At 39.2% G+C, this 27,163-nt stretch overlaps 1 protein-coding gene across 2 annotated transcripts in view; it reads left to right on the top strand.

Moving 5' to 3' along the window:
- The first annotated feature begins 424 nt into the window (after window positions 1-424).
- The window catches only part of c12.1 (spliceosome-associated protein CWC15), an 89,620-nt gene continuing 62,881 nt past the window's right edge, over window positions 425-27,163 (top strand). The window contains exons 1-3 of one of the 2 annotated variants that reach the window (XM_067151818.2): window positions 425-487; window positions 19,848-20,000; window positions 20,087-20,212. In XM_067151818.2, coding sequence (XP_067007919.1) covers window positions 19,870-20,000; window positions 20,087-20,212 — 257 coding nt within the window. In that variant the 5' untranslated portion in view covers window positions 425-487; window positions 19,848-19,869. Of the gene's footprint in view, window positions 488-648; window positions 889-19,847; window positions 20,001-20,086; window positions 20,213-27,163 lie in introns of those variants that run through there. The other variant, XM_067151817.2, reaches the window with a different exon arrangement.

Below are 27,163 nucleotides of genomic sequence, written 5' to 3'. Positions count from 1 at the left end.
GCATTATGAAAATATTAACAAGAATAAAATCATTTATTCCGTGAATAAATATCGAAGGAATAAAATATTGTGTACCGTACGGTACTACACAATGATTACGCGACAATAAAGCAGACAAGATCCCGTACTAACTAATAAAATAACTAACATAGAATGCCTAGGCGTATTCTACATAACATTGTGGGTATAACAGGATCTACCGGAGGTTCCGGAATGTTGTCCCGCCGAAATTCTTTTACGTGCCAGTAAACCTACCGACACGAGGCTGACGTATTTCAGCATTTTCAAATACCACCGGAATGAGCCAGGATCGAGCCTGCCAAGTTACGGTGGGAAGACCAGCACCTGGCTCAACCAAAGAGGATAGAACCATTCAGCCCGACCGTTGCCTACGAGTAAGCAACGGCCCGACAAACTACACTTGAGGACAACCTAATTATGTTTTAATTTCGCACGTTTTAAATGCTAACCTCTGCAGCTGAAGAAGGTAGAAGAACTTGGACAATTTGTTTTTTTTAGTGTATTATTTATTTGTTTATTTATGAAAGTCGCTCATTTTTAGGAAGAAACGGGAATTTTCTGAATTTCTTGAGGTAAAGTATCACCTGGTTTCACTCTGGCCTTCAAACGTGACACTCTGTTTTCTCTAAGACGTCAGATGCCACTACAGCAGGCACTTGGTATTTATTCGGAGAAATTCGTGTTTCGTTAACTTGGTCTGGTTCTGTTGCGTAAAATGTTTACTTATTTACTTGTGAAAATGCGAAGTTGAAATCCTTAACTGTGTGTATTCAGGATTGCGAAATAGCTAGGAGAAAGACGACTATCGTGTGGAGAAAGAATTGTTATGCAGGATTTATTGGTTATATTTTGAACTAAGTTTCTAGTGTAAGTTTATAATATATATAAATGTTTTTTAAGGCATATTCTGCTCCAAATTGGAATTCTTTTTTTGTTATGAGAATTAGAAATGTGACATTTCATTCCTTTTATTGCCTCATAAACTGTAGACAAGCATGTTTATTACTCTTACATTATCTCGTGTGTGATTGTCCTGTGTGATAGGCTGCATTTTCGGTCAAATAGTGTTAATCCTAAAGTATTGCAATTCTTGATTTAAGTATAATTATTGTTGGTTGGGTTGTTTTTATTTAGTTGTTAGCCTTGTCATAAACATGTAATGACAATGACACTTGCAAAGTAAGTTACCGTGTGCATTCCATTGTTCTGTCAGCTCCCTAATTCATGTTGAGGAAAGGACTGTTCCCCTCTATTTTAATTCAATCCCTCAATCTCCATATTCTCATTGGTAATAATCTGTATCTTCCCAAGTAATTTTTCCCGTTCCTTTCAAAGTTAGCTTTCGTAATCTTATATTGTTCCATTTGAAATGTAGGCTACAAACTGTTACATTCTATTCTTTGCCATTTTATCACTTAATTTGTCCTCTTTATTTCTGCTCACTCAAACTCTCCATGTCCTCTATAACATCTCGAGAAAAATAAATTATCCGGCCTTTTCTTGTTTTCATTCTCTATTGTTGTTGAGATCCATATTTCATAGGATATGTAATATACCTTGCAGTTTATTTCAGTTGCTGTCCTTGTTCAATGGTAGATTCCATACTCTGATAGGAAATGCAGGCGGAACTAGAGCCAAAACATCCTCTACTAGGCATGGAGAACGATGCTCTTTTGTTTTTAGTTACATAACTTGCTTGGGCAATGCTACCACTTGTTCAGGTGGACTCTCCTACAAAGTGACAAGACCATTGGTCTGCTTTGGATAGGTGTAGCGAATGACAAGATCATTGGTATAGATTGGTTAGACCATTCGTCTGAACAGACCACATTTGCACAGCAAACAAAGAGGTTAGGTTGCAAAGCAGTGTACAGCCTTGTGGTATTCCCTGGGAGCACAACCGCTATGATCATTTGTTTAGGAGTTTTTGAGGCATAATTGGCAGACTTGCATTTATGCAAGTATCTTTATTGAATTATGGGGAATGGTACCATATTGAGTGATTCAGCCAATAGCAACATTCATTTGTTCACCCACTTTCCAAAATGTCATAGAAGACAATAACAGCATTAACCTTTACAAATGTCCACTTTTTGATGTTTGTAAATTGTATTGAAATTGTAACCTGATTGTAATTACGATCCGAATGGTCACCCTCGTTGGAGGATGGACAATTTATTTATTATATATATCTCTCTCTCTTAAAAGTAAAGAACTATTTAGGGCAATGAACACTTCTGTAGATGTAACAAGATTCCACACCCTAAGTTTTAAAATAAAGTGATGTGATGGTGCTTTAGTTCTACCCTTGATTTTCTCTTTTTTTCTCATTTCCTTCAGAATAGTCTTTTTACGATTGCATTCAGGAGCTTGCATCCGGGAGATAGTGAGTTCGAACCCCACTGTCGGCAGCCCTGAAGATGGTTTTCCGTTGTTTCATATTTTAACACCAGGCAAATGTTGGGGCTGTACCTTAAGGCAGTGGCCGCTTCCTTCCCACTGCTAGACCTTTCCTATCCCATCGTCACCCTAAGACCTATCTATGTCGATATGATGTAAAGCGGATTGTGAAGAAAAAATTATTTTTACTCTTTGGTCTTAGCCTTTCCTCAAATCACTGAATCATCAGTAAGAAGCATTGTGTTCATTCCTGTACGTGAGTTTTCCTGCTCTCATATAATAATCATATCATCCAGCAAAATCAAAAAGTCCCCCCCCTCTGTATCAGTCATGTTTTAAGGGAATATGGTAGTATATACAAGTTCTGATTAAAATTTGATCCTGTGCTCCCCTTCAAACAGAGGACTTGCAGATATACTACCAACTCATTCTTTCTTCCAAAGAGAAACATTCAGCTGACACTTTAATTTTAAAAAATTTACTTAATCTGAGGGGGGGGGGGGGTGTTTGCTAAATAAGTTGCACATTATCTTTATGTACCATCAGATAGATGTCATTGTGCCCAACAAGATCCTATAAAGAAAATATTCATGTAATCAATTTAATTTTTAGAATGTGTGTTTTCGTACCTGTAGCTGACATCTCCTAAGGCTGACCACTTTTTGCACCTATAACTGACACCGATTATACTGCATGATGTTACAAAATAAATTACCCTTTAATCAAATAATCGTTTGTAAGTTACAGCCTAAACATTACAGATATCCTGTACATTATAAGCAGTATACTTCCCCGTAGCCTTGTAGAGAAGAGCAGTTTTGGTACCCCTTATTTTGAAGCTGCCATATTTACTAGCATTCCTTGTTTCACCACATCCAGTAGCAGCCATAGATGACTGTGGGTACTTGAGGAATTTATTTTTTTGAGGGCCCATTTTGTGTCAACAACCGAAAGATAGGTATGATGAAATTTTTAATATACACACACCCAGTGTATAAGCTTTGGGTTATATCAGCTGCCTACATCTGACAATGGTGTCAGCTTCAGGTTCCCTTATTGGAGAATCACATTTTGTAAGTCCGACCTTTGTCCCGTTTTCCTATGAGGTCGGGTATGAAGAGAGATAAATCTTTGTTGTGAGTTTTTATGGCAGGATGCCCTTCTTGACATCAATCTCATCAGAGGAGTTAATGAGATGAAATGAATGACATGATGTACGATAGTAGGAAGGGAGAGGGTGAAAGCTGGTGCCGGCACATAGCTTATTCCTGTTGAATACCCTGAAGGCTTCACATCTCCATCTGAGAAACAGATCACGAGCATCGTATGCCCTCACTCCATATGAGCATTGCGGAGAGGTTTGGAATTTAATGCAGGTGTTTAGCACGCAATCTGGTGATTAGAAATTGTATACCACCACCTCCCCTACCCTGCTGGCCAACATTCTGATGAACATTTTTTCAACCAACAGGACTCAAACCAGCTAACCAACGTGTCAGACTGTTGATGCCTTAACGCACATGGCCACCCTATCTATATCTAGCTAGTATAAACTGAATGTTTCTGATTGGAAACAGACCAAAATCATGTTTTCACCCTAAGCTGACACAAGTGTCAGGTATGGGTATAAGGTCCCACTATGGTGTACCAATGGCTGACCTTCCATAATTTGTGATAATTTATAACTTTTACTTCATTTACCATATAGAGTTCATACACATTCATTAAACATTGATTTAACCTTCAGAACCCAATAAACAAAATATAATACCTTAATTACTTGTACTTCTCCTCATGAAAAATGCTAAGGTTCCCTCCAAACTCCCCTTCAAACAGAGGACTTGCAGATATACTACCAACTCATTCTTTCTTCCAAAGAGAAACATTTCAACTACAAACTGATGCTTTGAGTGGAGATATTCTGTCAGGCATATGTGCATCTACCTTTCGTGCGGAACGACTCATTTGTTTACTTCTCGTGGAGGACCAACCTGTCTACTTAGGAACTACGATACGCACTAATTTGAAACTTGAATTGCAACTCTTTTCTTGCCATGCGGACAGTATGCGCCGGGGCCTCTCAAACGGAGTGTGACCCCACAGAAGCCACTGTTTTCATTACAGTGATTAGCACATTGTTTCCCTTACGTTCTATTTATTTGTGTTTTTATTCTGCCGAGGTTGGTAACGAAATATAATTATCATTGATGGGAATGACATCGCATCCCATTTTACTTTGGCCAATAGGAATGCAAGTAGCTACTTCAGCAATTGACAATGGCGGGTGTTACTCTTCATTAGATTATACAGTGAAACCTCGGAATGCGGGTAACTTGGTCTAATGGTGTTTTGCAAAACGAGCAAAGGTTTTAAATAAATTGTAACTTGATAAGCGAGTGACGTTCTGCAATACAAGTGTCACGTGTGCCTACGTTTTCCCCTCCCCTGTTCGTTTGTTGAATGGATGAACGAGGTCTTTGATCCTGTAGTGAAGAAATACCTTTCAGAACATAATCTGCCGCTCAGAGTCTTGCTGGTTATGGACAGTGCTCCTGTTCATCCTCCAGGCCTTGAGGACGACTTAGTGGAGGAATTCAAGTTCATTAAGGTTAAGTTCCTTCCTCCCAACACTACTCCACTTCTCCAGCCTATGGATCAGCAAGTCATTTCGAACTTCAAGAAGCTATACACCAAAGCACTATTTCAGCGATGCTTCGAAGTGACCGAAGAAACAAACCTTACCCTCCGAGAGTTTGGGAGAAATCATTTCCCCGCCGTGAACTGCCTGGAACGTGACTTTGACGGGATTGTTGGTGACAATGAGCTGCCGGTTGTTGATGAAATTGTGTCCTTAGGGAAGATTATGGGGCTGGAGGTGAATGACCTGGACATTCAAGAGCTGGTGGAAGAACGTAGCCAGTAACTGACCACCAACGAACTGATGGACCTGCATCGCGAACAACACGAGGAAGTTATGGAAATTTCGTCCAGGGAAGAGGAGGAAAAATCAATGGAATCTCTCACTTCAGCTGAGATTCAGGATAAGTGCAAAGTGTTGGAAACGATGCAAAATTTTGTAGAAAAACACCACCCAAATAAGGCTGTAGCAGTGCGAGCGATGAATCAGTTCAATGACAACGCAAAGTCACATTTTCATGAAATCCTCAAAAAGAGGCAAAAGCAACAGTCATTGGACAGGTTCCTCGTTAAAGTTGTACGAAAAGAAAACTATTCCAGTGAGCCAACAGTTATTTTGTTATATTTTGTTTTAGAAATGGTATGCGAATAACTTTTTTGTGTTGTGGACGAATCATCTACAGTTCAGTTGTTTCTTATGGGAAAACTTGCTTTGATATATGAGCGCTTTGGATTACAAGCATGTTGCCGGAACGAATTGTGCTCGCAATTCAAGGTTCCACTGTATTAGGTTATAAAAGTAAATGTACCTCTGGGGGTGGGCTGGTGTGTTCCTGGACATTGCAATTCCTCTGAAAGGAATTCCAAGTAAGATTTGCATAATTTGTACTTCCTTATAATGTTACAAACCTTGGGTAGCACAGTGAAAATTTTGCTGATGGTTTTCTGTGATTCCCATTTTTACACCAGACAATGCCAGGACTGTGCCTTATTTTAGGGCCCCCGGCTTTTGAAGGGCGGAAAAAAGCCCATTCGACACTCCATGTCGTACGATGTCGGCATGTAAAAGATCTCTGGTGACACATTTGGTGTTTACCCGACAAAATTAATTAAATCTCAGCCGTAGACGCCCAAGAGAGTTTCGGTTTACTCGGTCTGCCATCTAGTGGGGGCCTAGAGTAAAGCGGAACGTCAAAATTGACGAGCAGACAGCCAGATGGCGTCAAATTGAAATGTCTGCACACGGTAGCTGAGGCCATACGATTATTATTATTATTATTATTATTATTATTATTATTATTATTATTACTACCCAAGAATTGTGATCTCCATGGAGATTGCTTGTTTCTCCACCATTGATGGTTCTGAGCCAGACACAAAACTTTCGTGAGGAATGTCCCAGTTACTTGTTTTATAGTGTTTGACCAACGTGTAGGAGCATGTCAGCGCTCTCTCTTGCCAGGAAAATTTCCTGAGGCAATGAGCTTCTGCGAGTTCTCCTCCCCACATCAAACTACGCTAATGATAAGGTGCTACGTTCCATCTATAGCAAGAAATATCTGCATGTGATGAAGAAACTCTGTGTGTCGGATGTCATCGGCTTCACTTGTGACATCTACGTAGAGCATATCAATGGCATCCGATAAAGCAGACTAAGTTCCCTAACTGGGCTTTTCCCATGGTTTCCCCTCAGTTTCTCTAGGTGAATACCGGGGTAGAATGGTTACTTGAGGCCATCTGCGGTTGTGACAGTGTATATGGGCAAAGAGCCGGAGAAGCTGTTGTTTGCCTATTATCAACAGTCTAATTTTATTGTTAAGCTCCGCCAGAATAAAATTATTTGTGCAGATTGCTCTCCCACATATACAGAGCATTCTTCAGAGTCTGAGCCAATTCTCCTCTAATCTTTAGCATGAAGAGTCCATGTTTCTGCCCCATAGATGAATACTGAGAGTGCTATAGATAAAGTTATTCTCATTTTTTAGTTTTCTAATGATTTTGCTATGTTCTTAGCTGTGCCAGTTCTTCTCCTGATTTCAGTGTTACATTCCCCTTGCTAGAGATGACTCAACCAAGTAACAGTAATTAATCACTACCCAAAGTTTTTAAAAAATACAAAAAAAATTCTTCTCCCAAGTATTATAGCCTACCTCTAACCACCTTAAAAGTGCTACCTGTGGGGCTGAGTGGCTCTGGCCTTCTGACCCCAACTTGGCAGATTCGATCCTGGCTCAGTCCGGTGGTATTTGAAGGTGCTCAAATACATCAGCCTTGTGTTGGTTGATTTACTGGCCTGCCTCAGTGTTTCAGAAGAACCGTAAAAGTTGTTAGTGGAACGTAAAGCCAATAACATTATTATTAAAAGTGCTACCAGGTATCAAGGACAACTCCATTGATAAGTATCTAAGTTTCATCTGTCAAGTATCGGTATTTGTCGAGACAAAAACAATTACAAATATTCTTTCAAATAAAATACCAACTGTTATATTGAACTAATTTAATTGTGGATGACCCATTTAGTACACACAGTTGAGGAGCATCAGAACGAAAACCAATTAATCCAGTAAAAGCATTAGAGTTGTGGTTACTGAAGTTATAAAGAAAAAGATAATACCAAATAGAGTAACAGGAAACACTATTCCAATACCGGTAGTTAAATCAAACATGAAGTAGTCATTTTAATTATCTGGGTATTAAACTCAAGAAAGTGGAGAAACCGGTATGTGGTTTTGATCAAACTACCAGAAGTTATCTGATTTTGATCAGATCGCAGTGGATGTATTTAGTGAAGTAGCTAACATAAGCATTTACTCTTGAGAATACCATTTTGTTTATTGCAGACAAATGCAGTTTTAATCTATTATTAAGATGAAATGTCATATTGCAAACAGTCACACTGGTCATCTTCATTTACTTGTTTGTCATAATCTTCATTGTTTTTATTATGCTAATGCAGGCTCCTGTATCAGAAAAAGAATCATCACCATTCATCCGCTATGCCAGTTGCAAGCCCGGGGCCGCAACTCGCAAGTGACGAGGAAGGAGGAGCAGGAGTATAAACCTCGTTAAAAATCCAGGCTCCATCTGGCTCTGGATGGTATCACCCTGTCATAGGGCCCCTATCTAGGGTTACAGATGAAGAGGACCAACGGCTTGAAGGGTGGATGAGGATATGTCCCAACAGCTGGAAAGGCGGAGGAGTCTCTCTTCCTGGTAGTGGAAGTAGCGCTATCAGTATCAGCACAGTGCAGGGCTGAAAGGTGTCTACTGGACTGTCGCTGAAAATTTACTGGCATGGTCAGGAAGACTTGAATGGCAGTAAAACTGTGATGTGGAAGGCAACGGGAAACCACAACAAAATTTTTCCTAGTATAGCAACCATAGATAGTACAAATTGTAACTTAGATACTACTGATCATGGTACTCGGACACCAAGATCCGGCAGGGGAGTAACTGAGGTATCCCAGGTCATCAGCAACCGAAATCCTCAGAAGTTTGGAGGATTAAAATAGGGACATGGAATACAAGAACAATGCTAAGAACAGGAAGACTAGAAGAACGCAAAACTGGTTATGGTTGAAAACAAAATAGACATCCTGGGATTATGTGAAACTAGATGGCCTGGCAAAGGTGATTTCCACAATGACCCATTCAGAATTTTGTACAGTGGAAATAAAAATGGTGGACAATACGGAGTAACTGTAATATTAGGAAAGAAGTGGGCAAACAACGTGCTAAACACATATCATGTCGATAATGGAATAATGATGGTGAAAATAGCTGCCAAACCAACAGATATAGTAATAATACAGGTATACTTCCCTACTGCTGGACATGACGACGATGAAGTTGAGGAAATGTAGAATAAAATAGAAGATATAATTAAACTAAACAATGAAAAAGATAACATAGTCCTAATGGGAGGCTTCAGTGCTGTGGTTGGCAGGAATATTACTAGAAAAATTGCTGGTAGATTCGGTCTAGGACGAACAAATGACGAGGGGAACGTATGATGGACTTCTGTGAAGAACAGGACATGATCATAATGAACACCATATTTGATATGCCTAACAGAAGACGTTACACGTGGAAGGATTTTAGAGATAATAACAGATACCAAATAGACTACATTCTAATTAAGAGAAGATACAGAAATCAGTAACGTCATGCCATAGCTACCCTGGCTTAGACATCAACAGCGACCCTACCCAAGTATTAGCAAAATGTCAAATTAGGCTGAAGAAGTTAAGAAAACCAAGAAGCAAGAAATGGAATCTAGAAAAGTTAAATGATCCATTAACCAAGTAGCATTCGAAGAAAAGACAGACACGATCATGTACAACAACAACAAAACAGATTGGGACGGTGTCAAAACTTCACTTACAATGGCAGCAGATGAAGTGCCAGGAAAAAAGAAGCTTGAACCCAGGAAGAACTGAATGACTGAAGAAATACTAAATCTCATTCAGGAAAGAAATAAAGAACACCTGAAAAATACTCCAGGAGGAATGATAAACTATAAGAAACTAAAAAACTTAGTTACACAGAAGTGCCTAGAGGCAAAAGAAAGATGGATGACATTTGTAAAAGCATAGAACATTATATGAAAATCTGAAATGCTGACAGAGCACACAATGAAGTAAAAAGATTACAATTCAAGGCTGAAATGAAATCCAGTGTAATAAAAGGTAAGGAAGGAAATTGGTTATTAGAAGATGAGTAGGTAATGACAAGTTGGAAAGAGCATTTGGAGGTTCTATGTAACGGAAAAGAAATTGACAGTGTAGATGAGTACATCATAAAATAAGAGCAGGTTTCACAAGATGAACTAGGTCCTGCCATAATGAGAAGTGAATTCGAAACAGCACTGCAACAGCTGAAAAAGAAAAAGCCTCCTGGACCAGACAAACTGCCTGCTGAACTGTGGAAAAAAGCTGAAGGATGAACTCTTCAAAATCACCAAGTACTGCTATGAAAACTGAGATATGCCAGAGGATTTTGTAGAAAGCAAAGCAAAACTTCTGCACAAAAAAGGAGATTCAACAGAATGTTCCTATTACAGAATACTAAGCCTTGTTTCACATGCAGCAAAACTATTCACATGCATATTAAAAAAACAGAATCAAAATGAAAATTGAGCAGAATCTAGATGATCAGTTTGGGTTCAGGAAAGGAGTAGAAACACAAGAAGCTATTATAGCACTTAAAACTGTCTTGGAGAGAAGACTAGAGCTTAGTAGAAATACATATATAGCTTTTGTAGACCTGGAAAAAGGTTTTGACAATGTTCAGTGGAAAAGACTGTGCAGAATTATGAAGGATATTTATTTGGACTGGAAAGACAGCAAACAATACTAAACTTCTACATCAATCAAAAGAATAAACATAGAAAGTAATGAAACAATCTGTACATTGAAGAGACCATGAAAATGTTTAAATCAAAGACACCTGGCATTAAAATAAATGAAACAGCTGTACACTGTATTAGATTTGCCAACAACATTGCATTTCTGGCTGACAGTAAGAACAACATGCAGATCATGCTCAACAAATTAACATCAATCTTAACATTAATGCAAATAAAACTAATGTTATTGTTGTAAGCAAATCTAAAATGAAGCCAGAGGCACATCTCAGAATTGAAAATATTTTAATAAAACAGGTGCACAAGTTCTGCTACTTAGGATCAGTCATTTCCAATGACAACAGATGCACTGTGGAAATAAAAAGAAGAATTTCTGTGGAAGAAAGCCTTTGAGGAGAAGAAGCAACTCTTAGTTAATAAATCCTTAGATACTGAACAAAAGAAATTGTTTATCAAAACATTCATTTGGAGTGTGCTGATATATGGCTGTGAAGGATGGACTCTCTTCAAGGAGGACGTGAAATAACTAGAGGCAGTGGAAATGTGACTACGGAGGAAGATATAATGTTCTATAATACGTACTCAATCAATACTGATCTGCATTTAGGGCAGTCGCCCAGGTGGCAGATTCCCTATCTACTAGCCTTTTCTTAAATGATTTCAAAGAAATTGGAAATTTTTTGAACATCTCCCTTGGTAAGTTATTCCAATCCCTAACTCTGTCTGTCTGTCTGTCTGTCTGTCTGTCTGTCTGTCTGTCTGTCTGTCTGTCTGTCTGTCTGTCTGTTAGGTCATCAGCCCAGAGGCTGGTTGGATCCTCAAATAGCACCACCAAAGGTTATGCAGTTATAGGAAAAACACAAAAACCAATGGCAGTACCAAAATGAGGCGTACTAGGCAAGACGGGGAGTGAGGTAGTTTGCCATTGCTTTCCTCACTGGGCCAGGCAGTGTTATTGTAGCACGACTGACCCTATGAGCAACACGTTTCATAACACTCGGACACAGTGGTTGTACTCTGAACGCTATTACTCAGCGTCACCCGTACCCCAGGAGCTTCCATACTGTCGCAGCCATGGATGAGACTGGGACTTCAGTGGAAGCTACACTTTGCTCTGGCCTGTGCCAAGAGATGGATGCAAAAGTACTACATCCATCAAGAAATGACAGCAGGCAGCTCCCCTTCCTGTAAATGAATATTTGCCCCAATTTGTCCTCTTGAATTCCAACTTCATATTGTGATCTTTCCTACTTTTAAAGATGCCACTCAAACTTATTCGTCTACTAATGTCATTCCATGCCATCTCTCTGCTGACAGCTCGGAACATACCACTTATTACATGTTACAAATCTCATGTTATGGTCCGTATTGAAATGTACTTAAAGTCAAATAATAGTACTAGGTTATAAATTCCACCTGTTCAATACATATTAAGCTATTATAAGCTCCTTACGCTATCTCTAGAATAAGCCACCATATTTACCAAATTTTATTTCAGTGCAGCAATTTACATATTCTTTTGGGAACTTTTAACTAACCACTTGTTACCACACATAAAAAACAAGACATTCGTAAAGATCTACAATAAGGAGTGATTATAAGACTTTGTCATAAGAGTACTTATAACTACTATATTCTACTTGCTAGTCATTTTATACACATTTGTACCTAAAACAGTATCCTCTTATTTACGTATAAGAACAGTCAGGATCTTGATCTATCTTTCTTTCAGATATGAGATTTTTAGGCTGATGATTCCCTCATTATGGGTGAAACGTGTCCGTATATCTAATATGTTAAGAACTATTTCTTAAATTTAAATAAAAAAACTCTTATGTATTGAACAGGTGGAATTTATAATCTAGTGTGATTTGACTTTACATACCACTTAGTCGAGCAGCTCGTCTCCTTTCTCCCATATCTTCCCAGCCCAAACTTTGTAAAAGTTTTGTAACACTACTCTTTTGTTGGAAATCACCCAGAACAAATCGAGCTGCTTTTCTTTGGATTTTTTCAAGTTTTTGAATCAGGTAATCCTGGTAAGGGTTCCATACACTGGAACCCTACTCTAGTTGGGGTCTTACCAGAGATTTATATGCCCTCTCCTTTACATCCTTACTACAACCCCTAAACACCCTCATAACCATGTGCAGAGATCTGTACCCTTTATTTACAATCCCATTTATGTGATTACTCCAATTAAGATCTTTCCTGATATTAACAACTAGATACTTACAATGATCCCCAAAAGGAACTTTCACCCCATCAATGCAGTAATTAAAACTGAGAGAACTTTTTCTATTTGTGAAACAACCTGACTTTTAACCCCGTTTATCAACATACCATTGCCTGCTGTCCATCTCACAACATGATCGAGGTCATGTTAGAGTTGGTCACAATCTTGTAAATTATTTATTACTCTATACAGAATAACGTCATCCGCAAAAAGCCTTACCTCCGATTCCACCCCTTTACTCATCATTTATATATATAAGAAAACATAAAGGTCCGATAATACTGCCTTGAGGAATTCCCCTCTTAATTATTACAGGGTCAGATAAAGCTTCACCTACTCTAATTCTCTGAGATCTATTTTCTAGAAATTTAGCAACCCATTCAGTCACTCTTTTGTCTAGTCCAATTGCACTCATTTTTGCCAGTAGTCTCCCATGATCCACCCTATCAAATGCTTTAGACAGGTCAATCGCAATACAGTCCATTTGACCTCCTGAATCCAAGATATCTGCTATATCTTGCTGGAATCCTACAAGTTGAGCTTCAGTGGAATAACCTTTCCTAAAACCGAACTGCCTTCTATCGAACCAGTTATTAATTTCACAAACATGTCTAATATAATCAGAAAGAATGCCTTCCCAAAGCTGACATACAACGCATGTCAAACTTACTGGCCTGTAATTTTCAGCTTTATGTCTATCACCCTTTCCTTTATACACAGGGGCTACAATAGCAACTCTCCATTCATCTGGTATAGCTCCTCCGACCAAACAATAATCAAACAAGTCATTCAGATATGGTACTATATCCCAACCCATTGTCTTTAGTATATCCCCAGAAATCTTATAAATTCCAGCTGCTTTTCAAGTTTTCAACTTTTTCATCTTATTGTAAATGTGATTGTTATCATATGTAAATTTTAATACTTCTTTAGCATTAGTCTCCTCCCCTATCTGGACATTTTCCTTGTAACCAACAATCTTAACATTCTGCTGACTGAATACTTCTGCCTCATATACACACTCCCCTTGTCATTAATGATTCCTGGAATATACTTCTTGGAACCTGTTTCTGCCTTAAGGTACCTATGCATACTCTTCCATTTTTCACTAAAATTTGTATGACTGCCAATTATGCTTGCCTTCATGTTATCCTTAGCTGCCTTCTTTGTTATTCAATTTCCTAGTATGTTCCTTCAATTTCTCTTTACTTCCACAGCCATTTCTAACTCTATTTCTTTCCAATCTGCACCTCCTTCTTAGTCTCTATTTCTCTATTATAATAAGGTGGGTCTTTAGCATTCCTTACCACCTGTAAAGGTACAAACCTGTTTTCACATTCCTCAACAATTGCTTTAAACCCATCCCAGAGTCTGTTTACATTTTTATTTACTGTTTTCCACCGATCATAGTTCCTTTTTAGAAACGGCCTTGTGCCTGCTTTATCAGCCATATGGTACTGCCTAATAGTCCTATTTTTAAGACCTTCCTTTCTAACGCATTTTTAACTACGACAAAAACAGCTTCATGATCACTAATGCCCTCTATTATTTCGGTTTCTCTATAGAGCTCATCTGTTTTTACCAGCACCACATCCAGGATATTTTTCCCTCTGGTTGGTTCAATCACTTTCTTTATCAGCTGTCCTTCCCGTATTAGCTTATTTGCCATTTGTTGGTCATGCTTCCTGTCGTTCACATTTCCTTCCCAATTGACATTTGGTAAATTCAGATCTCCCGCTACAATCACATTTCTTTCCATGTCATTTCCCACATAGCTGATTATCTTATCAAATAATTCTGAATCTGTATCAGCGCTACCCTTTCCCAGTCTGTACACTCCAAAAACATCCTTTCCCAAAGTTAGCATAGTGCCGTGTTCCTTATCTATTTTTTTGTATTCTTCCTTTTTTATAACACCACCTTGTAATATATGTAAATAACAATTATTATAATAATAATTCATAACCATTGCATTACATTAAAAATAATGAAATATGAATGAAATAAAATACTTAATTGCCTCACGCTTGGGTGTAAATTGTAATATAATTCAAAATATGTGAATATATAACTGAATAAATTATTAATATAATTAAAATAAAATAAATTAATCAAAATGTCCATAGTATGGGCGCCAGAGTTCACCAGAATGGATCCTTGAATTTTGATAGAGCATGATATTTCTCTCCCAAGGCGTGTACATATAGCTGCGTACTAGTACATCTGCTTCAGGCCTTACCTAACCTTCTGAAAAGGACTGAATAGGTAGGAACTGCACTTAGGTTCATCAATAACTCCACTGATTCTAAAATAACTAACTATATTCTGAGTAGCATCCGTACGTAGGCATCTCATCAACACACTAAAATATACATAAATACGCTCACAAAAAATACTGCTGGAAAACTCCATATTTACAACAACAACAAAACAGTGAAAAAATAAAAGCGAGGACCAAGCTACAATTTGCAGTTTGTCTGTTGATCAATGCACATATATGTAGATAAGTACCTTTCCTTGTCTCTGTATCAATTCCCATAACTGGCCCATATTATTTCACATAGATAATGTACCTTTATAATACTGTGTTCACTGACTCTAACACTTGGTTAAAAGACGCATTCACTTGAGCAACACGCGCTTGTCGTTCTAAAACGTACATTCTGAAAAGTCTGAGGTTTAACACCCCACAGCTTTCACCAACATATAATACCAAGCCGCTACAGGCGATACAATACCCAGTGTCTAAGCACTCCACAGTTGTAGGTCAGTCATGTTCAGTAGCAGCGATTGGGAATTTAAAATGGGGGGGGCAAAATGTACAGACAACAAAAAGTACATGGGTTAGTGGGATATAGCGGGGAGGGGGGAGGGAGGAAGACGGCGTGGTGTATGCATGTAAACTGAAAAAAAAAAACTTCCAAAGTGGGAATTATTTATGCTCTGAGCTAATTTCCACAGAGAGGTAAATGTTTTCCCAACTTAAGTGTGGCAATAATTTGATATTCTGATTCAATAATAGATTATACAATAAAAATTTCACCAAAGGAACAATATATACATTATTACAATTAAATAGAAGTACGGCGTGATTATGCAATTAAAATCATTTAGTATTTGACTAGGCCTATGCACTAAGAAACTAATAGACCGTAAAGAGACTGCTAGACGGATGAATGTGCGCGGCAAGTCGGTGAATCATACCTCAGTGTCCATGATCTTGGCAAAAAATTATACCCTTGGTACCCTTTCTCATAGCATATGCAAAGTCAATACATTTGGAGATCTTCCAGTTTAACCTTTTAAGTGCTGAGTTACCAGTTGACTGTTTCATACCTCAGTGCTGAGTTTTTTCATTCGTATGTAAAAAAATTTGTAGAAGCCTCAATTTTTAACTTATCAGTGGGGTGATTAGCTTAAAATGTTTATAAATGTTGGTTGTTTATAAATATAAATGCAAATGGAAAATCCTACACTTATGTTCAATATTATTTTGAGAGAAAACAAAATTACACTTATGAGCCCATGCGTGCATTACCTTTATACAAAGTAAGGAGCCCAAAATATTATTATTTCCTAAAATCTGTAGGCAACTAATACATGTAACTCCTTAGAAGTATATAAGTTGATATTTTAAAATACTTCCAAACCTGGAATGTGGTGATAGTTAAATATTTTCTGCTGGTTGTTTGTGAAGCCAATTTGTTCAACTATCTGCACCAACTCCACTGGCACAAAAGTTTCTAAAAAATCAATGATTTTCAAGTTTTCATCAAACACTACTTGACCCCCAGAGCCTGTTACAGTTACCTGAAACTCTGGTGAAGAAAAGTAATCCATCCGCCACGAAATTAGCGATAAAATAGCTTTTGTACTCACTGTGTTTTTCTTTAGTTTAGGAGGAGGCTCTGTTTCTCTCTCACATACAATATTTTCGGCACTCTCTCTATCACTCTCATTTTCAAAATCACTTAACAACTCCTTAAAATGATAATCTCCATCACTTTCTGCTGTGGTTAATAACTGAAAGATTCTGTGATCCGAAATAACATCGCTGCAAGAGCAAATGAATTGTTGTTCCGCCATGTTTGTTTACATCACAGATGAACTGTACAGATGTCTACGAAAAGCTCTGTAAGTTACTTCCCGAAGCTATAATCTCTGATCAGTTAGTTCTACATAATGCCCAACAGATGGCAGAACATGTCAGAGATCAAATTCGCACTCGAAAGTGAACCGGGAAACTCAAAAAAATTAAAATTCTCGCGCACCGTCTATAGGCGGGCGTAGCACTCATCGGTTTAAAATATTAAGAATAAACGTACAAATGAAATAATTATGATAGTAATATAGCCCAATAATAATATTAAGAATAATTAAAATAATATCTCCTACTTCCGAGTACAGTGTGAGAGTGTGATATATGTACTATCACAACTTTGTTAGATTGATTGGTTGCCTTAATTAATTAAGGCCACGGCCGCTTCCTTCCAACTCCTAGGCCTTTCCTATCCCATCGTCGCCATAAGACCTATCTGTGTCGGCGCGATGTAAAGCTCATAGCAAAAAAAAAAAAAAGATTGATTGGTTTGTGATCCAACCGATGCATTTTAGATGACTTTTTAACATGGATTTAATGATTTTTATAAAATTATTTTTGTGGCATTATGTGTGTTTAACCCAAAGTCCTCCCTGAAGCAGGAAAACACAAGTGCACCAAAAGTGGATGTATCGGATTTTGTTCTGACGCTCCTCAATTATGCCCGACAATGACACCACTATTTACTGTACACTTGGGTCAACTTCAGATAAGACCAACAACTCACCCACTGAACTCTCAACTTACAATGTGTAACTGACTATTCAACAAAACAACTTCTTTTAGTTGAGCTTACTTTTATATATCTGTTGATGAAGTTCTAGTATCTTCGGATCTTCGGGGTATGGCCAGATTATGAGTGTTCTAATTTTGCCTTCCAGAAAATTCACGGAGACACCAGGCAAAAGGCAAAACAGAAGCAAAGGTCACGTGCTCACAGGCCGGCTAACAGTCTTTCGGGAACTATCGAATGAAGCTTCAAGAGAGCTGACAGTTGCACTACCACGTAACATTGCCCCTCTGTGAGAGATGATTGCTTCAATCAGATATCTTCTTCATTGGTTTTCAGTGAGACGCCAATCGGTCCACCTTCACCATGCATTTTGGGCTCTGATGCTTGCGATAGATTACTTCATTTATTCCCTTGATAAGGCGGTAAAGGCCTTCCCATGCCTTCTGGAGCTTGAGAAACAATCCTCTCTTCCTTGTGGGATTATACAGCTACACTAGTTCATTCTTGTGATATCCTGTAGCATCTGTTCATTGGTTATATTGGTGCCTTCATGTGGTTGCTTTCTATCCTCTGACTCTTCTGGACAGCAGCATATACATACTCCATTTTTCTTGCCACATCCAGGCAGTACAGGTCATTTAGGGCAGAATGGTTGTCCAGTCAGCCAGTTGTTAGGAGGTGCAGTTCTCTTCCAAACAGTGCCCTTGGTGGTGTGCATCCCGTAACCTCGTGCAGGACAGATTGGTCGATCACCAGACAATAAATGAGTCACCCTAGTGCACACGCAGCAAATGAGACGATGTTTCAAGTGGACAGTGTACGTCAACATGGGTAGTTGTAATGAGGCAATTGTGTTTGGCTGTGCATGAAGTTGCTGGATTTGTTCGTGTTTCAACGTGGCCACCACGAAACACGATGTCAGAATTGTGGTCGGAAAAAGATGCGGAGGCGCGTTTCACTGCTTGTGAATCAGAATCTCTTCCAAACCCTTCAGGAATTGCTGCAGTCAGTGAAGGAAGGTCCATCCCAACCTGTTGCGACGGGAACTGCATGCACAGGCACATAAAGCTGCAAGTCTTCGTTGGACGTGGACACGAGCTGACTGGCGGAACGTAATGTGGTCTGACAAATCACGTTTTTTGCTTGTGTTCGAATGACACAGCTGATCAAATCCTGACGGCTCGACATATCGAATTATTCTTTTCAAATTGTTTATGAACTACTACTCTAAACACTCATTTACCTGGTTCGTGTTGTTTGTGACCACCCTGCATAAGAATTCATGTTGTACTATACAGATATCACAGATCTTAGGTGTTCAGATGTTATGATGTCGTTTAGTTTGCTGTATAAGGAAAATATAGTAAGTAAGAGTGAGTTACGTAAAGAAGATTTGTAAGATATGTACAGAGAAGAGCAGAACCACGGCTAAAAGAAATGTTGAAGTTCTTACTAAGTTAAGTCACTCTTCCTCCTTGATTGCCTGCCTTGTTTAGAAACCGTGAATTCTCTTATGGTATTCTACGGTGTGCATGTGCTCACCAGACAGAAATTAGTCGCCCCCCTGGAGACATCGTTCTGATATCGTGTAACGACCCCTGCAGCTTTGATAATGACCTTGATTTAGCAAGGAAGGGAGTCCACAAGTTTCTGAAAGTATGCCATATCCAGTTGTAGCCACTCACCGATGAATGAAGTTCATAGAGCCACCAAATTGCGGGAATGTTGATGCCTGCTTTTCACCTGCTGTTCCAAACAGTCCCATGCATTTTATGTGGAATTTAGTAGGCCTGGAGAAGTGGGACAGGAAGGGTAAAATCGCGACTCACATTTGTCTCTACATGCCTTCAGTCTGCCAAAACTAATTTTGAGTAATGAACTTGAAAAAGAAAACAGGTAACAGTATTATACCTGAAGAACTGAGTCGAAACTGAAAAGAGATGCCTTCAGTCATGTTTCGCTTAACTTTATGCGCCTCTGTGAGCAATGACGTACCCGGCTGACAACAACAATTCCTGTTGGTTTTGAAACCAATTTTCATTGACAAGGTGTGACACTCTTCTCCGATCTCTATCGGTTAGGTTTTTTTTACAACACATTCTACAGTGCACATTGATACAGAACAAATCGGGCAACTCGATTCATTGCGTGGTCATGTGCACATCCAAACATGATAGATCCCTTTTGCCAGTCCGTTACATGTTTGCTTCAACCCAGTTTGATGCTGTTTCCCTACAACTGACTTTCATACACACACACACCATACGTCAGCAGTGAAGGATTACACAATTGGGGGCGGGACTAATTATTTGCCCGTTGTGCTTAGTTTTTAATTATGTCTTCTTTTCATTCCTAGAGTGTATTGAAGCAAAAAGAAAATGACAACTGCAGCTCGACCTACTTTTGAGCCTGCTCGTGGTGGTCAGGGGCGAGGGGAGAAAGATCTCAGTGCTATATCTCGTCAGTATTCGAGTCGTGATTTGCCTTCACACAATAAACTTAAATACAGGTACATCATTACATCTGATGCAATTAGAAGTTATTTTTAAATCTGAAGTTAAATAATGATATAGTTTCATTTGTCATACTCTGCAGGGAACATGGCCAAGGTACAACCGAGGAACTGCGCTCACGAGACTTCCGCAAGGAATTGGAGGAGCGTGAAAGAGAGAAGGATAAGGGAAGCCGCCGTATTCAAGACACCAGGGACTCAAGTTCACAGTGTGTATCAGTCCTTTAATTGAAATTGCCTGCAGTACATTTTTATGATCGTTGTTATTTTAAAAAATTGTATGCTTGCTTTCTATGCTCGTACAAACATGACCTATTTAACTCTCTTCCTCTTCCTAAATGTAGAGTATGTCGAGCATCAAATAAGCTTGGAATTTGAGAATTAAGACTCAGAACATTGTTCACTTTGAGCAAATGTAAATGAAGCTCATTTTGAAGAGCAGATTTTCGTTACGGTAAAGATTTAACTTGGATACAGTACAATCTTGACTGTGCATTCTTTATTCATCTTGAACATTGTGCACGTAGTTTTACAGTGTAGAGTGCTGTCTGCCTTCATGGCACTTTTCGCCACCTCTTATCAGCTGGCTGAAATTAGAACAACCACTGTTGCCATATAAACACTTTCCTGAGTATTTTAGCTTGTGTGGTTTAGCGACAGGTGTTTCCGTGTTAATCTAGAGCAATCACAGGTACATAGTAGCTATGGCTTCCAGGAAAAGTGTTCGTGATCTGAACACGAAAGTGAAAATCATAAATATGAGTGAAAAAAATAAAATGAATGTAAAGCAGATTGTCGATAAATTTAAAATTGGAAAAACTCGGGTGTACGAAATTCTAAAATCTGAAGTGGAAATAAGGCGTGAGTGGTTGAAAATGGTTCGGTGAAAAAGAGATGGAAAGACATGGAGTACAAAGAGGTAAATTGAATTGTGTGGCAGTTATTTGTCAGTACTGGATGATACAAAACTGTTTAAATGTGCTAATATAATTTTTGCATAATTAAAGTATAGATATAAATAAACACATTGCTTGTTGTTTTAAATATGCTAGATGCTCCTTTTCCCACTCCCTTACTTTTCCAGTTGGGGGTAGGGGGAATGGGGTGCTTTAGGTGAGTAAATACAGGACTTGTTGGGACTCTTGCTCGTGGTCTTTGTCTCTTTGTGTTGCCCTGGACCGATCACTTTTTCCATATTTTATGCTGTACAGGGAACATGGCCAAGGTTCAACCGAGAACCTGCCCTCACCAGACTTCTGCAAAGAATTTTAGGAACATGAAAGAAGGTAGAACTGGCTGAGTCAGCAAAGAGGATGCATCTGGATGTGCTAGGAGTAAGTGATATTCGGCTAAGGGGAGATAATGAGGAAGAGATAGGAGATTATAAAGTGTACTTGACGGGTGTTAGAAAGGGAAGGGCAGAGTCTGGGGTAGGGCTCTTTATCAGGAGTACCACTGCACGCAACATAGTTTCTGTTAGGCATGTAAATGAGCGAATGATGTGGGTAGATTTGTCAGTGGGAGGAATTAGGACAAGAATTGTGTCCGTATATTCACCATGTGAGGGTGCAGATGAGGATGAAGTTGACAAGTTTTATGAAGCATTGAGTGACATCGTGGTCAGGGTCAACAGCAAGGATATATCGTCGCCATAAGACCTATCTGTGTCGGAGTGACGTAAAGCCCCTAGCAAAAAAAACAAAAAAAACCCAGCAAGGATAGAATAGTGCTAATGGGCGATTTCAATGCGAGAGTTGGGAATAGAACTGAAGGATATGAAAGGGTGATTGGTAAATGTGGGGAAGATATGGAAGCTAATGGGAATGGGAAGCGTTTGCTGGACTTCTGTGCTAGTATGGGTTTAGCTGTTACGAATACATTCTTCAAGATTAAGGCTATTCACCGCTACGCATGGGAGGCTAGGTGTACCAGATCCATAATAGACTATATCTTAACCGACTTTGAATTCAGGAAGTCTGTAAGGAATGTACAGACCACTATCTGATCCGTAGTAAACTAAGTATCTCTAGGCCTAGGGTAGAGAAAGTGAGATCTCTGCAAACGAATAAGAGCAGAAAATCTCCAGGACGAGGAAATTAGACAGAAGTACATGGATATGATTAGTGAGAAGTTTCGAACAGTAGACAGTAAGCAGGTTCAGGATATAGAAAGTGAATGGGTGGCATACAGGGATGCTGTAGTAGAAACAGCAAGGGAATGCCTAGGAACAACTGTGTGTAAAGATGGGAAAAGGCGAACATCTTGGTGGAATGATGAAGTGAGAGCAGCCTGTAAACATAAAAAGAAGGCTTATCAGAAATGGCTCCAAACAAGGGCCGAGGCAGACAGGGATTGGTACGTAGATGAAAGAAACAGAGCGAAACAAATAGTTGTTGAATCCAAAAAGAAGTCATGGAAAGATTTTGGTAATAACCTGGAAAGGCTAGGTCAAGCAGCAGGGAAACCTTTCTGGACAGTAATAAAGAATCTTAGGAAGGGAGGGAAAAGGAAATGAAAGTGTTTTGAGCAATTCGGGTGAACTCATAATAGATCCCAGGGAATCACTGGAGAGGTGGTGGGAATATTTTGAACATCTTCTCAATGTAAAAGGAAATCATCCTGGTGGTGTTGCAAACAGCCAAGCTCATGGGGAGGAGGAAAATGATGGTGGAATTATGCTTGAGGAAGTGGAAAGGATAGTAAATAAACTCCATTGTCATAAGGCAGCAGGAATAGATGAAATTAGACCTGAAATGGTGAAGTATAGTGGGAAGGCAGGGATGAAATGGCTTCATAGAGTAGTAACATTTGCGTGGAGTGTTGGTAAGGTACCTTCAGATTGGACAAAAGCAGTAATTGCACCTATCTATAAGCAAGGAAACAGGAAGGGTTGCAACAACTATCGAGGTATCTCATTGATTAGTATACCAGGCAAAGTATTTACTGGCATCTTGGAAGGGAGGGTGCGATCAGTCATTGAGAGGAAGTTGGATGAAAACCAGTGTGGTTTCAGACCGCAGAGAGGCTGTCAGGATCAGATTTTCAGTATGCGCCAGGTAATTGAAAAATGCTACGAGAGGAATAGGCAGTTGTTTTTATGTTTCGTAGATCTAGAGAAAGCATATGACAGGGTACCGAGGGAAAAGATGTTTGCCATACTGGGGGACTATGGAATTAAAGGTAGATTATTAAAATCAATCAAAGGCATTTATGTTGACAATTGGGCTTCAGCGAGAATTGATGGTTGAATGAGTTCTTGGTTCAGGGTACTTACAGGGGTTAGACAAGGCTGTAATCTTTCACCTTTGCTGTTCGTAGTTTACATGGATCATCTGCTGAAAGGTATAAAATGGCAGGGAGGGATTCAGTTAGGTGGAAATGTAGTAAGTAGTTTGGCCTATGCTGAAGACTTGGTCTTAATGGCAGACTGTGTCGAAAGCCTGCAGTCTAATATCTTGGAACTTGAAAATAGGTGCAATGAGTATGGCATGAAAATTAGCCTCTCGAAGACTAAATTGATGTTAGTAGGTAAGAAATTCAACAGAATTGAATGTCAGATTGGTGATACAAAGCTAGAACAGGTCGATAATTTCAAGTATTTAGGTTGTGTGTTCTCCCAGGATGGTAATATAGTAGGTGAGATTGAATCAAGGTGTAGTAAAGCTAATGCAGTGAGCTCGCAGTTGCGATCAGCAGTATTTTGTAAGAAGGAAGTCAGCTCCCACACGAAACTATCTTTACATGGTCTGTTTTCAGACCAACTTTGCTTTACGGGAGCGAAAGCTGGGTGGACTCAGGATATCTTATTCATTAGAAGAAACAGAGTTGAAAGTAGCAAGAATGATTGTTGGTACAAACAGGTGGGAACAATGGCAGGAGGGTACTCAGAATGAGGAGATAAAGGCTAATTTAGGAATGAACTCGATGGATGAAGCTGTACGCATAAACCGGCTTCAGTGGTGGGGTCTTGTGAGGCGAATGGAGGAGGATAGGTTACCTAGGAGAATAATGGACTCTGTTATGGAGGGTAAGAGAAGTAGAGGGAGACCAAGACAACGATGGTTAGACTCGGTTTCTAACGATTTAAAGATAAGAGGTATAGAACTAAATAAGGCCACAACACTAGTTGCAAATCGAGGATTGTGGCGATGTTTAGTAAATTCTCAGCGGCTTGGAGACTGAACGCTGAAAGGCATAACAGTCTATAATGATTATGTATGTATGTATGTATGTATGAAAGAGAGAAGGATAAAGGAGGTCGCCGTATTAAAGACTTGCCAAGTATTTATGTTTTTAGAGCCGAATTTGGCCAGAGTGTCTCCTTTCAATTTTAAGCTCTTTTAGGATGAATTATTTGTGCTGTGATTGGTTCGTGAGATTCTCAACATCATTTTGCAGCGAAACATTTCGGTTCCGTCAATCTTATTAATCTCGTTCTTTCTCACTGTCCATGACTCGCTTCCGTACCTTAGTATAGGAAATACCGGACAATTTGAGTTTTAATTTTTTTCATTGCCACCTTCGCCAGGTTGCACCAGGTTTCATCAGATATCCAAGATAAGTGTATTCATTGACAAGTTCAAATTGATCTGCTTTATTTTTGGGCAGTGGTTGTTCTATCTGTTCACATAAAGCAATTAGCAAAAATAGATATAAAGGGTTATTCACCTAAGATGTTACACGGGAAATAATGGCTATACCATTAAAGATATCTGTAGTCTGTTTTCATATTCATAAATGATACCCAGGGGCTTGTAAAATAATGTGCTACTTATTCCCATGGGGTGATTAATAACAGAGATACTGATACTAATTTGGAACGGCACAAATTCATACAGCTGGCCTAAAAGTTCAACTGCACACAAGTTCAAATATGTAAGTATTTTCAAAATCGGACAGTTACTTTTTGAGATATCAATAAGAACAGCTCGCGCGGTTTTGCGTGCCGCATCAGACAGCATGCAGTTGGGCGAGGACATATGTGCAAGCAGTTTACTGGGTGTGATTCCAGCCACAGAATGGATACCTGGCATGTAAGCATACCGTACACACGTGATGGGTTTGCAAAGTGTGTATGACAGGACAGGGAGGGTTGATGTTCTTAAAAGGAATAAAATAATTACTTTGACTTCAAAGGAACATAACGAAAGCTAAAATTGTCACTGGTTTGAGTGTACACTACATACTACTGTATGAATTGAGAAATAAGCATAACACAGGACACCTGAAGAGCTCCATCTAAAAAAGCAAATTAATAATGTCCGAGGTAGACTTCATTGGAAATGATCCTAAAGGCGTGGGCATGGGAACATAACATCATCTCGTCAGTGTAATTGCCCTTTCCGAATTCATTCCCATCCGTGGGGAAAGACACCATACATCCTTAACACATTGGAGACCGAGCCCGAGTGTGTAGCGGGGTGGGGTAACAGCGCAGACTGACGCACCCGAGGCTAACTTGGGCCCGCGTTTTTGTTATATTGTCAACACAGACAGGACGAGAATCGTGCGAAAAGTATACATACCACTTTGTAGAACAGTTATAACAGCTATACCGTGCGTCCGTGTCCTCTGTCGTTTTCTCGAACTTATAGCAGCTTATTTTTGCTCGAGTTCGCTTATAAACTCTGTTTCCAGCTGTTCAAGGCGCACGCTATTAGAGTTCTGTTTACATCGTGCGAAGTGTTTGGACTGTGTTTTGTTTCTGCTATCATGATTGGATCATTGAATGAAAGCGGAATTGTAGAGATTTTAGAAGAGATTTTTGATGACAGTTGTTCAGAAGAAGAGGTAGATGATTCGGATCTAGACACTGATTTCAAACTTCATATTAGTGATGAAGATATTTCTTACCTATTCTATCATATTCCACCCAGGAGTGATTTTGCACTTAATAGTTTATTTAGCTAATGTTTCATGATCTTCATATGACTGGAGATTCGTTTAGAACAAAGTGAAGCAAGCACTGATAATTCAAAGGCAGGGACTAATTCACATTCGCCGGGTACTTTTGCTGATTTGGGTGCACTTGCAAGCCTGTGCATATAAAGGAAAGGCGGGAAATGGGAAAGTAATGAGAAAAGACACATGCTGGTGGTATCCAATGTATTCTGTAGCACTTTGTGTCCGTGAATGCCTCAAACTATCCCACACTCAAGCTCATTATGTGTAAGACTTTGTTATCAGATTTTTATTTATTTCTTTTTTTGCTGCAAAAGGCATTCCCTTGGAAAATGTGTAATGTGAAAAGTATTCAATAGATCTTAATGGAACTTTTTAATCTGTAGAATAGGCACTTTTAATATTTGATGATATATAGTCTTATAATTGCAAGCTACCTACTGTTTTCTACAATGTTTTAAAAACCTTCAAAATATGGCGGTCTGCCTGCCCTTATGCCACCTTAAGGCACAGTCTCCAATATGTTAAGGACCTTGGCCTCCTTGACCACAGCTCTCCAGTCGTCCCGGTCTTCAGCATGCCTACGGCACCTCCTGACTCCAATGGTCTTCAGATCAATCTCCACATCCTCCAGCCATCTCATCTGGGGCCGACCTCTCCTTCTTCTCTTCTGCCCCCAGGGTGCCCTGTCAGTGCCCTCCTTGGAAATCTTCCCTCCGTTCCACATTCCCCAGCCATCCAATTCGTCTCATTTTGACTGAGGTCACCAAGTCCGGCTCCTTATACAATCTTATTTGTTCTGATTCTCCATAAATCTCCCTCCTTCACCTGTCCAAATATCTTCCTCAGTACTTTCCTTTCCCACACATTTAATCTCCTCTCTGTGGCCTCAGTCAATACTCATGCCTCACTCCCACACACAAGTACTGGTTTAATTATCGTTTTGTGGAGAGTCGGTTTTAATTTCTTGCTTAAGTTTTTGCTTCTCAAAAGAGGGTACAATGCTCTGTAGAATCTGTTGGCAGCCTTAATACAGTTTACAATATCTGTCTCAACTTGATTTTCTGATGTTATTACCGAGCCAAAATATGTGAAGCTATCTACTGCTTCAAAGGTGTAATCATCTGCTTGGAGTTTTTCCGTGTTCCTTCTGTCTGTTCACATAAAGCAAATAGCAAAAATAGATATACAGGATTCTCCTCACCAACACTTCTCCATGTTTTACCATTTCTGCCATTATGAGGTCCTTCTCTGGGGCT

Source organism: Anabrus simplex, chromosome 7 (genome assembly GCF_040414725.1).
Source record: "Anabrus simplex isolate iqAnaSimp1 chromosome 7, ASM4041472v1, whole genome shotgun sequence".
In the NCBI taxonomy this organism is placed as follows: domain Eukaryota; kingdom Metazoa; phylum Arthropoda; class Insecta; order Orthoptera; family Tettigoniidae; genus Anabrus; species Anabrus simplex.
This window is presented reverse-complemented; position numbering and strand designations above follow the sequence as displayed.